General features: G+C 37.8%; 1 protein-coding gene across 1 annotated transcript in view; it reads right to left on the bottom strand.

Annotated features, from left to right (window-relative positions):
- Positions 1-12,969, bottom strand: part of LIPI (lipase I) — a 68,841-nt gene that overhangs the window by 17,658 nt on the left and 38,214 nt on the right. The window contains exon 9 of the mRNA XM_032629436.1: positions 8,830-8,941. Coding sequence (XP_032485327.1) covers positions 8,830-8,941 — 112 coding nt within the window. The remainder of the gene's footprint in view (positions 1-8,829; positions 8,942-12,969) is intronic.

Raw genomic sequence — 12,969 nt, forward strand, 5'->3', positions numbered from 1 at the left:
ACACTCAAATAGTTTGGGAAAACTTTTCTGAGAAAAAGTGGGACATCTTGTCTTTCTGACTTGGTATCTAGATTGTGCATAATACTAAGATTAGAGAAGTCACATTATGCTTCTTTTTATAGGCCCCTGAACAACTATCGCCGTTCTTTGAATAGACGGAGCCCTCAGACAGTGATGCTTTGTTGTCCTGCACCACTTTATCACTTCATGGGTCTGCCTGACTCCAAAGGAAACAGCAAAGGAGTATGAGGAGGAGAAAGGTAAGAAAGAGGAGGAGGAGGAAAGAAAGGGAAGGGGGAAGGGATGGAGGATGGGTGGAAGATACAAAGGAAAGAAGGAAGGAAGGGGATGAAGGAAGGAGAGAAGAGAAGGAAAGGGAAAGAAAAAGAAGAGGAAAGGAAACTGAAAAAAAAATCTGTTGAAATAATTTCTTCCTTTGAGGCAACAATGACTAACTTGAGCAAAGGCAACTATCACACATAGAATAGCTGAAAAGCAACCAGTGGGACAGCCAGCACTTCTGCCATCTTATATTTGTCCCTGCTCTCTTCTACTTTTGATTCTCCCACAGCCTCTAGATCCAGAAAAGGTTGTTATCACTCCCCTCAAAACCCATCCCTGCTCCCTGTGGCAGAGTGACTACCCCCTCTTTCACAGAATATAATGTCATTGGTCATATCTCTAATTTCTGTCCAAGAGCTTATCTAGATTTCTCAGAGATACTTCAGAGTCAACATATCCAGATGGAAACCTGTTGTCTTCCCCCCAAAACTCACATCTGCTCCACCAGTTCCAAATACCAACTGTGTGTTCCACCAAGCCTCTGCCCCCAGCTGAGCCCTGTCTGATGAGACCCAGACACATATACCCGCTGTTACTCACCATGTCTACTTGGATATCTCAAGGATGCCTAAAGCTCACTAAGTTCAAATTTAATGACATCTTCCCCAACACTCAACTCTCACCAAAAAAGAAAAACAAAAACCCTAAAACAGGGGTCCCCAACCGCCGGGCTGCAGACCAGTACTGGTCCATGACCTGTTAGGAACGAGGCCACACAGCAGGAGGTGAGTGGCAGCCGAGCGAGTGAAGCTTCACCTGCCGCTCCCCATCACTAGCATTACCACCTAAGCTATCGCTAGCATTACCGGCTGAACTCCCCCCGTGCCCCCGCAGTCCTTGGAAAATGTGTTTTCCACAAAACCGGTCCCTGGTGCCCAAAAGATTGGACACTGCTGCCCTAAAACGTAGAAATTTTCCTATAATTTTAAATAGCACCACTATCTATTGCCCAAAATGGACAACTAGGCTTTGCCCTTGAGATCATCCTCTCTTTATTTTTTAATTAAAAAAATATTTTTCGCATCTTTATTGTAGTATAGTTGCTTTACAATGTTGTGTTAGTTTCTGCTGTGTAACTAAGTGAATCAGCCATATGCATACATATATCCCCATATCTCTTCCCTCTTGCATCTCCCTCCCTCCCACCCTCCCTATCCCACCCCTCTAGGTGGTCACAAAGCACCAAGCTGATCTTCCTGTGCTATGCAGGTGCTTCCCACTAGCTATCTGTTTTACATTTGGTAGTGTATATATTGTCAATGCTACTCTCTCACTTCATCCCAGCTTACCCTTCCCCCACCCCATGTCCTCAAGTCCATTCTCTATGTCTTCCTGTCCTGCTCCTAGGTTCATCAGAACCTTCTTTTTTTTAGATTCCATATATATGTGTTAGCATATGGTATTTGTTTCTCTCTTTCTGACTTACTTCACTCTGTATGACAGAATCTAGGTCCATCAACCTCACTACAAATAACTCAGTTTCGTTTCTTTTTATGGCTGAGTAATATTCCACTGTATACATGTGCCAAATCTTCTTTACCCATTCATCTGTCAATGGACATTTAGGTTGCTTCCATGTCCTGGCTGTTGTAAATAGTGCTGCAACGAATATTGTGGTACATGACTCTTTTTGACTTATGGTTTTCTCAGGGTATATGCCCAGTAGTGGGATTGCTGAGTCATATGGTAGTTCTATTTATAGTTTTTAAAGGAACCTCCATACTGTTCTCCATAGTGGCTGTATCAATTTACATTCCCACCAACAATGCAGGAGGGTTCCCTTTTCTCCACACCATCTCCAGCGTTTATTATTTGTAGAGTTTTTTATAATGGCTATTCTGACTGGTGTGAGGTGATACCTCATTGGAGTTTTTATTTGCATTTCTCTAATGATTAGTGATCTTGAGCATCCTTTCATGTGTTTTTTGGCAATCTGTATAACTTCTTTGGAGAAATGCCCATTTAGGTCTCCTGCCCATTTTTGGATTGGGTTATTTGGTTTTTTGATATTGAGCTGAATGAGCTGCTTGTATATTTTGGACATGAATTTTTTGTCAGTTGCTTCATTTGCAAATATTTTCTCCCATTCTGAGGGTAGTATTTTCATCCTGTTTATGGTTTCCTTTGCTGTGCAAAAGCTTTGAACTTTCATTAGGTCCCATTTGTTTATTTTTGTTTTTTTTTTTCCATTTCTCTAGGAGGTGGGTTAAAAAGGATCTTGCTGTGATTTATGTCATAGAGTGTTCTGCCTATGATTTCCTCTAAGAGTTTTATAGTGTCTGGACTTACATTTAGGTCTTTAATCCATTTGGAGTTTATTTTTGTGTATGGTGTTAGGGAGTGTTCTAATTTCACCCTTTTAAGCTGTCCAGTTTTGCCAGCACCACCCATTGAAGATGCTGTCTTTTCTCCACTGTATATTCTTTCCTCCTTCATCAAAGATAAGGTGACCATAAGTGCGTGGGCTTATCTCTGAGCTTTCTATCCTGTTCCATTGATCTATATTTCTGTTTCTGTGCCAGTACCATACTGACTTGTTTACTGTAGCTTTGTAGTTTAGCCTGAAGTCAGGGAGCCTGCTTGCTCCAGCTCCATTTTTCTTTCTCAAGATTGCTTTGGCTATTTGGGGTCTTTTGTGTCTCCATACAAATTTTAAGATTTTTTTTTCTAGTTCTGTGAAAAATGCCATTGGTAGTTTGATAGGGATTGCATTGAATCTGTAGATTGCTTTGGGTAGTATAGTCATTTTCACAATGTTGATTCTTCTAATCCAAGAATGTGGTATATCTCTCCATCTATTTGTATCGTCTTTAATTTGTTTCATCAGTGTCTTATAGTTTTCTGCATACAGGTCTTTTGTCTCCTTAGATACATTTATCTCTAGGTATTTTATTCTTTTTGTTGCAGTGGTAAATGGGAGTGTTTCCTTAACTTCTCTTTCAGATTTTTTTGTCATTAGTGTAAGGAATGCAAGAGATTTCTGTGCATTGATTTTGTATCATGCTACCTTACCAAATTTATTGATTAGCTCTAGTAGTTTTCTGGTAGCATCTTTACGATTCTCTATGTATAGTATCATGTAATTTGCAAACAGTGACAGTTTTACTTCTTCTTTTCTGATTTGGATACTTTTTATTTCTTTTTCTTCTCTGATTGCTGTGGCTAAAACTTCCAAAACTATGTTGAATAACAGTGGTGAGAATGGGCAACTTATCTTGTTCCTGATCTTAGTGGAAATGGTTTCAGTTTTTCATCGAGAATGATGTTGGCTGTGGGTTTGTCATATATGGCTTTTCTTATGTTGAAGTCGGTTCCCTCTATGCCTACTTTCTGGAGAGTTTTTATCATAAATGGGTGTTAACTTTTGTCAGATTTTTCTGCGTCTATTGAGATGATCATATGGTTTTTATCCCTCAATTCATTAATATGGTATATCACAATGATTGATTTGCATATATTGAAGAATCCTTGCATTCCTGGGGTAAATTCTACTTGATCATGGTGTATGATCCTTTTAATGTACTGTTGGATTCTGTTTGCTAGTATTATGTTGAGGATTTTTGCATCTATGTTCATCAGTGATATTGGCCTGTGCTTTTCTTTTTTAATGACATCTTTGTCTGGTTTTGGTATCAGGGTGATGGTGGCCTCATAGAACGAGTTTGGGAGTGTTCCTCCCTCTGCTATACTTTGGAAGAGTTTGAGAAGGATATGTGTTAGCTCGTATCTAAATGTTTGATAGAATTCGCCTGTGAAGCCATCTTGTCCTGGGCTTTTGTTTTTTGGAAGATTTTTAATCACAGTTTCAATTGCAGTGCTTGTGATTGGTCTGTTTATATTTTCTATTTCTTCCTGGTTCAGTCTCGGAAGGTTGTGCTTTTCTAAGAATTTGTCCATTTCTTCCAGGTTGTCCATTTTATTGGCATATAGCTGCTTGTAGTAATCTCTCATGATCCTTTGTATTTTTGCAGTGTCAGTTGTTACTTCTCCTTTTTCATTTCTAATTCTATTGATTTGAGTCTTCTCCCTTTTTTCTTGATGAGTCTGGCTAATGGTCGATCAATTTTGTTTATCTTCTCAAAGAACCAGCTGTTAGGTTTATTTATCTTTGGTATTCTTTCCTTCATTTCTTTTTCATTTATTTCTGATCTGATCTTTATGATTTCTTTCCTTCTGCTAACTTTGGAGTTTTTTGGTTCTTGTTTCTCTAATTGCTTTAGGTGTAAGTTTAGGTTGTTTATTTGAGATGTTTCCCATGTTAGGGAAATTTTTAACTATAATCTCTTCAAATATTTTCTCAGACCCTTTCTTTTTCTCTTCTTTTCTGGGACCCCTGAAGTTAGAATGTTGGTGAGTTTAATGTTGTCCCAGAGGTCTCTGAGACTGTCCTCAATTCTTTTCATTCTTTTTCCTTTATTCTGCTCTGCAGTAGTTATTTCCACTATTTTATCTTCTAGGTCACTTATCCGTTCTTCTGCCTCAGTTATTCTGCTATTGATTCCTTCTAGAGAATTTTAAATTTCATTTATTGTGCTGTTTGTCATTGTTTGTTTGCTCTTTCATTCTTCTAGGTCCTTGTTAAACATTTTTTGTATTTTCTCCATTTTATTTCCAAGATTTTGGATCATGTTTCCTATCATTACTCTGAATTCTTTTTCAGGCAGACTGCCTCCTTCCTTTTCATTTGTTTGGTCTCATGGGTTTTTACCTTGCTCCTTCATCTGCTGCATATTTCTCTGTCTTCCCATTTTGTTTAACTTACTGTGTTTGAGGTCTCCTTTTTGCAGGCTGCATGTTTGTAGTTCCCATTGTTTTTGGTGTCTGCCCCCAATGGGTGAGGTTGGTTCAGTGGGTTGTGTAGGTTTCCTGGTGTAGGGGACTGGTGCCTCTGATCTGGTGGATGAGGCTGGGTCTTGTCTTTCTGGTGGGCAGGACCATGTCCGGTGGTGTGTTTTGGGGTGTCTGTGAATTTAGTATGATTTTAGGCAGGCTCTCTGCTAATGGGTGGGGTTCTGTTCTTGCTTTGCTAGTTGTTCGGCATGGGGCCTCCAGCACTGCAGCTTGCTGGTCGTTGGGTGGAGCTGGATCTTAGCATTGAGTTGGAGATCTCTGGGAGAGGTCTCACCAATTGATATTACGTGGGGCTGGGAGGTCTCTGGTGGCCCAATGTCCTGAACTCGGCTCTCCCACCTCAGAGGCTCAGGTCTGACACCAGGCTGGAGCACCAAGACCCTGTCAGCCACATGGCCAGGCACATGGACCCTGTCATCCACATTGCCAGGTACGTGGGGATTTTCTTGCCTTTTGGGAAGTCTGAGGTCTTCTGCCAGTGTTCAGTAGGTGTTCTGTAGGAGTTGTTCCACATGTAGATGTATTTGTGGGGAGGAAGGTGATCTCCACGTCTTACTCCTCTGCCATCTTGAAGGTCCCCCCATCCTCTCTTTAACTCCTACATCTAATCTATCCCATGTGCCTGCTGTCTGTGAAATATCCTGAATCTGCTTTGAATCCATCCTCATTCTCATTTTTCCATTTCCACTGTAAACACTTTATCTCAGGGCACCATTGTTCCTGGTCTCTATTCTTGCAACAGCATCTTGTCTTTTCCCTCTCCAATCCACTGTGGTCAAATTGTTTTTCCAAAATAATAATCCAGTCCTGGCTCCAACCAGGCTGCCCCAGCGCAAACACTTCATTGGTTTTCATTTGCCAAGTGAATAAAATAGAAATCCTTGAACATGTCCTACAGGTTCTAATTCCTACAAAATATAAGTGTTTTCTACCTCTCTCATCATTCTCTTCCTTTCCCTGCCTCTGTTCTCAGACATAATAAACTTCCTTCAGCTCCCAAAATGGACTCTACTTTCTCCTGCTTCAGGAGTTTTGCCTTTGTTGGCCCCTCTGCCCAGAATGCAGCAGAGCAACTAATTCCTGCTCCTCCTTTTGGTCTCAACTGATATAAAAAGGCGTTAGAGAAAGTTTTAGTGACCCCACTAACTATTTCACATTCCCTATTCTGTGTTCCCGTATATACTATAATTTGCCTCAAGACATTTTTCACAGACAGACTTTTATTTATATATTTTTATAATTATTTATTTTATATCCCTCATTAGACTGTAAATTTAATGAGGGTAGGATCATGTCTGTTTTTCTCATCCTAGTATATTCAGCACCTAGTACAGTGCCTAGCTCAATATAGATATTCATTAAAAATTGTTTGAGGGCTTCCCTCATGGCACAGTGGTTGAGAGTCCGCCTGCCGGTGCAGGGGACATAGGTTCGTGCCCCGGTCCGGGAAGATCACACATGCCGCGGAGTAGCTGGGCCCGTGAGCCATGGCCACTGAGCCTGTGCATCCGGAGCCTGTGCTCTGCAGTGGGAGAGGCCACAGCAGTGGGAGGCCCATGTACCGCAAAAAAAAAAAAAGAAAAAAAAATTGTTTGAAAACAGGAATGATGAACATCATCATTTTATTTGTATTATTTATTTGCAAACTGCTTACTAGACAAAAATTATGAAAGGACAGAAATCTATAATTTTCCCAAAATTTTGTCCTTAATTTCTAGTACAGTTCAAGAAATTTTATTGAATGATTAAATTGGCTCCTCTCCATGTATCTCCTAGCTCAGTAAATGGCACCATAATTCAAATAGTCACCAAGCTTAAAACTCAAAGTCACTCCAGATTGGGTTTTTTCCCTTCACTTTCACATGTTTAATTAATCACAAAAACAAATCTACTCTAAATCCTAAAAACCCACTTCCACTGACTCGATCCAAGCCTCCATTATCTTTCCTATAAATTATTACAATAGCAACCACTCTGGACTTGTTCCACACTAATCTCCCCATTACTCATCCATCTGGGGAGTCATTCTACCCTGAATACACAATATTGACACTCTCTGTTTAAAATCCTATATTGGCATATTAATATATTTGGCATCCTATTATGATGTGTAAGTGATTTTTAGTGACACAGAAAAAATGATCACACTGTAGCATTCAGTATAAAAATCAGAATGCAGAACACATTTGCAAAATGATCCTAATTTTGCTAAGTAAAAAAATAATGTATGCATGTGCAGGGGCATGTAGAAGAAGAAGAAAGAGGAGGAAAAGGAAGAGATGAAGGTGGAAGAGAAGGAGAAGGAAGAGGAGGGGGAGGAAGAAAAAGAGGAATGTTTATAAACCAAATAGTAAATGTGAATATCCCTGGACAATGTAATTATAGATTATTCTCACTTTCTACTGTATAACACATTTTCTACAGCAAAAAAAATTCCTTTTCTAATTTTGAAAAGGGAAATAAAAGATCATTTAAAAGTCTCTGATTGGGCTTCCCTGGTGGTGCAGTGGTTGGGAGTCCGCCTGCCGATGCAGGGGACACAGGTTCGTGCCGCAGTCCGGGAGGATCCCACATGCCGCAGAGCGGCTGGGCCCGTGAGCCATGGCTGCTGAGTCTGTGCGTCCAGAGCCTGTGCTCCACAACGGGAGAGGCCGCGGCGGTGAGAGGCCCGCGTACCAGAAAAAAAAAAAAGTCTCTGACTTTCCTGGCATCTAAAAGGGCTAAAATCCTAAAGCATGTATAAATTTATTAGTAAAGAATTATTAATAGAAAAACAAGAAAGCCATTGGTCAGGCTTAGATGGGTAGATTTACCATGCATATGGGTTTTATATTTTGCATTATTCATGAAAAATGCACTAATCAAGTGTTTGAATAAAAATGCATCAGTATTTCATGGTGTTCTGCATAGAACATGATTCTTGTAAAGGAAAGCAAGACTCACAGTTTGTTTGCCTTCTGAACAAGTTTGAAACAACTGCTCTAGGACTGCAATCTGTGCTGTTAATGAACTCACGTATTTACCTATCCATGCCTTTGAAAGAACCATCTCCCATTCCCTGACTGCAATACCACCCTTTCAAATGCTTCCTTGCTTCTTCCTCTGTACTCCCATAGCACATAAGTGTTCTGCTACTATAAAACTTATTACTCAGAGCTGTAATTATGCATTAGTCTCTTCCAGGATTCTGTGACCTCCTTGAGCACGGTAACATTGCTATTTCAGTTTGGATCACCATGTGTCTGATAAGAATAAGTGATGAATCATACGTATATGTGTGCATGGGTATATACATATATACACAATTCTAAGCAATTTAAAGTAATAAAATATTATGGGGTGATATTATTAGTTATTACAACGCATTCTATCTGTGTTCAAAATTAGGTGGAAAGTTGCTTCTCTTCTTCTAACTCTTGTAGTAGCTAGATGTATCACATGAACAAGTTATTTAGTTTCTTTCATATTCGGCATCTCCCTCCATAGAATGAATGAATTAGAATATGACACCAGAGATCCATTTAATATTTAACAGTTTAAGACTCACTGCATAGAAAATTTGTACTATTTAGATTATCCTCCAAAAGCTCGAGAAAACATATTTTACAAAACAAAAAGATACTAAATTCTACTTACTCATAGAGCCTTGGCTCTTCAACCATTCCAAGTTGGTTTAATAATTTAAATGTAATACAGCCATCCTTCATCGTTTTATCCAGAACAATTATACTGAGAACAAAATAATAGGCTACAAAACAAAAATATGGAATGCAATTCATGTTATTTTTTAACTTTGGTTTGGTGGAGATATGAATGTAAATATATATTTATGTAATCTAGACATATATAATATCTGCAAATAATATTGAGAGGCACTCATTTGGTACATATGTAATATATTTTACCTATTGTTAATCTTTTTTAAACATTTATTTATTTGGCTGTGCCGGGTCTTGGTTGTGGCATGTGGCCTGCAGGATCTTTAGTTGTGGTATGCGAACTCCTAGTTGCGAACAGTTCCTTGACCAGGGATCAAACCAGGCCCCCTGCATTGGGAGCACGTAGTCTTAGCCACTGGACTACCAGGGAAATTCCCTCTTGTTAATTTTTAACTGGTCTTGAAAATGAGGAATAAAAGCTTGCCAGACAGTCATGGGTATGGTGAAAAGTTGGTCAAATAATTAGTAAATACTAACTTGTCTGCAAATCGAAAAATATCAGAATTTAGGTCAATTAAACAATTTTTCTCTATCAATAGCACATCTAAGGTAAATATGATAAGGTTCCTTAATTATCTGATTAATAGTCCTAGCTAAATTTGCTTGACAAATATAATTCCCAATTTCACTGGTTGTTTTGGAACGACTGTAAAATTAGACAGTCCTATACAGAGTGAGCTCATAGTAGTTCTTTTTCAAAATTCCCGTACAAAAATAATTGATATATCTTTCAGAGGCAAAGATACTGAACTCATCCCTATACCTGATATTGCCTGGTGTACACAGAAATTTCTTACTCTCCGTGAATTTTCCCAGTATTGTGCAAAACTCTTGGAAGACAATGTATATAAACAGAACATGGGATAGATGAACTTTTCTTGTGAAATACATATGTACTAAAATTGTGCATGCTAGCCATTAAATGTTGCTACTAAACAGCCCAGAGTAACTTCTTGCCTATGCCAGATGCTTAGTACTACCTCAAATAAGGTAATGGATTTATAATTGACCCTCATCAATTGCTAACACAAAAGACATAAAGGAACACTTCTTACTTTGAAGTGACTGCCCAGCTTTAGATAAAATACTTTGGTTCCCTCACCCAAAAAACTGGGTGCTCATGCTTGCTCAGATGATTCCTGGCAGTATGATATATTGAGATGTTACATAATAAGCCTGCCTCCTGCTACAAGTGTATAGAAATTCTGGGTATAAATCGAAAACACAACCAACCTCAGATGAAGGAAGAGAAAATATCAGGAGACAGCAATGTAGAGAAATTAAAGGCAAGGCTTAAGAAGAACTGAAGCCCTGGATCTGCATGGGACTTGAGAACTGGGTGTAGCATGGAGACAAAGGATGAAGTGTCAATTTCCATGGTACAGCAGGAGACAACACTAAGTGATGGAGCTACAGTGAAAAACATTGCACAGTCAGGGACCTTAGCTCTCTGCTTTGTCATTGAAAGAGAAACTTGAAAAATTCTTCCTACTGGTTGTGTATGGGTCTTAAGTGGAAAAATAAATTCCTTGAGACTAAATAAAACTCCAGGTAACACAGAATTTAAATTTACAAGTCCCCATTGGTTAAGGACCTCCAAAAATTTACATGAAAAATCCTCCAGTATTATGGTACCTAAATTCTGGAAAAAACAAAATCCATGTTCTGAAGGGAGAATTTTGAAGAAGAGCAGACTGATGAGAGTTTTCTGTTAAAATGTGACATGAATCTTTATTTTGAAATAGCACAAATATATTTTTCTTTAATAGAGACTTGAACTGACCACTGAGACTAGAAAATAGCAACAAATCATGCATAAATTAATAGATGGATAAATAAATACATATAGACATACATAAGTTTAGCCAGAAGAAAAATATAGATTATCTGCAGGGGACAATTAGACTGCTAATAAATGAAAAGAAAATTATCTTAAAATGAGAGAATTAATATCTTCAAAGTACTCAATGAAAAAACTCTCAGTGTAGAATTCTATTCCGGACTAAATTTACATTCCAGAGTAAGAAAAAAATAAGGACATTTTCAAGGAAACAAACAAACAAACTGAGAAACATTACTTAGTGAAAAGTCATTAAGGATCTATTTTAGCAAGATAGAAATTAAATCCCAAAGGAAGGAGTTGGGAAGGGAGGAAAGGACAAGATAAAATGTAGAAAACAAATTGGTAAATATAAGTGAGCATTTGATTAATTATAATATTCATAATAACTGTTTATGGTTAAATAAGTGAAATAAAATACTACTGAATATAATATTGAGGATAGAAAAGAAGACACAAGGTTCAAAGGCTCTATGAGACAAATTGTTGTTGTGATAAAATCTGATAAAATAGTCTGTGAGGCAAAAAATCATGCATTTTTATTTATGAAGCACAAAAAAAGAGCAAAGTAAAGCAAATCACCAGGAAAATATGATAATCCTGAAGCTTTACGTAGCTAAAACTCACAGTCTCAGAATACATAAAGCCAAAACCTAAACAATATAACTCCTGCTAAAATAGAAGATTTAAACAGGACTCAAATTGTCACATAGAGAAAATGTCCAAGATGTGATTGAAAATTACCCATTATACCAAGAACAAAGAAAATCACAACTCTGGTGAGAAAAGACAATCGACTAATGCCAGCACTGAAATGAATCAGAGGCTGGGATTATCTGACAAGGATTTTAAAGGAACTGTCATAAGTCAGAGTCTCTTGAAAAAAAATGAAGGAATAGCAAACTCTCAGCCAAGAAATAGAAGCTATAAAAGAAAGTAAAAGTAGACACTACATAAATGACAAATACCATAATGGATACAGAACTCACTGGACAGCCTCAATAGCAGAGTGGAAATGAAAGAGGATAGAAATCAGTGAACTGGAGAACAGATCGATCTGCCTGAAACTCCACCTGAAAACAGAGAGAAAACAGACTGAGAAAAAAAATGGACAGAACCTCAGGGATCTGTGGGAGTATAACAAAAGAATTATAATTAAGCTTCAGAAAACTAGAAACAAAGAAAAATCTCTTGAAAGCAGCCAAAGAGAAATGATGTGTTATCTACAGGAGAACACCAAATTGAGTTACAATGGATTTCTCATGTGAAACCACAGAAGCCAAAAGGAAGAGACGTGGCATTTTTCAAGCGCTAAAAGAAGGAACTCAACTCTAAATCTTATACCCAGAAAAACTATCCTTTGAGAATAAAGGAGAAATAAAGACATTCTCAGACAAAGAAAAACTTAAAGGATTTCTCTTTAAAAGACCCATTCTTAAATATTGTAAGAAGGAACACAGAGGAATTGATGAAATAAATAATCTTGGAGTATCAGAAACAAAAAGGTAATAATGGGAAGAGAAGAAATATGGGTACGTACAATAAATTATCCTTATCCTTGTGAATTTATACATCATATTTGACACTTGAAGTAAAAATTATCACATGATCCGATAGTCAAGACAATGATATATAAAAGTGGAGAATGTAAAATAACCTAAATGGAAGTGAAGTTCCCACATTTCACTTGACATGGTAAATGATGATACCAGTAAACTGTGAAAAATCACATATGCATATTATAATTGTGGTAGACCTCCCCAAATATGTCCATGCCCTAATCTCTGGAACCTGTGAATATGTTACCTGAAATGGCAAAGGATAATTAAGATCTCAAATGGAATTAAGATTGCTAATCAGCTGCCCTTAAAATAGAGAGATTATCTTGAATTATCCAAGTGGGCCCAATGCAATCCCAAAGATTGTAATCACAAACCCTTAAAGGTAGAAGAGGAAGACAGAAGAAGAGAATCAGAAAAAGAGATGTGATACAGAAGAAAGGTGAAGTTGATTATTTCTTCTTTATTCTTCTTGGCAATGATTATTTTAGATATTCTAGGGTATGTACTTTTCAATATAAATTTAAAACAAGGTTGTCTATGTTTAAAGGAACACACAGAACTATAAAACTGTTAGAAAAAAATTGGGGGTGAAAATCTTCAGGACCTAGGGCTCAGCAAAGAATTCTTAGATACTGAAAGCATAGTCCATGAAAGG

This window comes from Phocoena sinus, chromosome 4, assembly GCF_008692025.1.
Source record: "Phocoena sinus isolate mPhoSin1 chromosome 4, mPhoSin1.pri, whole genome shotgun sequence".
Taxonomy (NCBI): Eukaryota; Metazoa; Chordata; class Mammalia; order Artiodactyla; family Phocoenidae; genus Phocoena; species Phocoena sinus.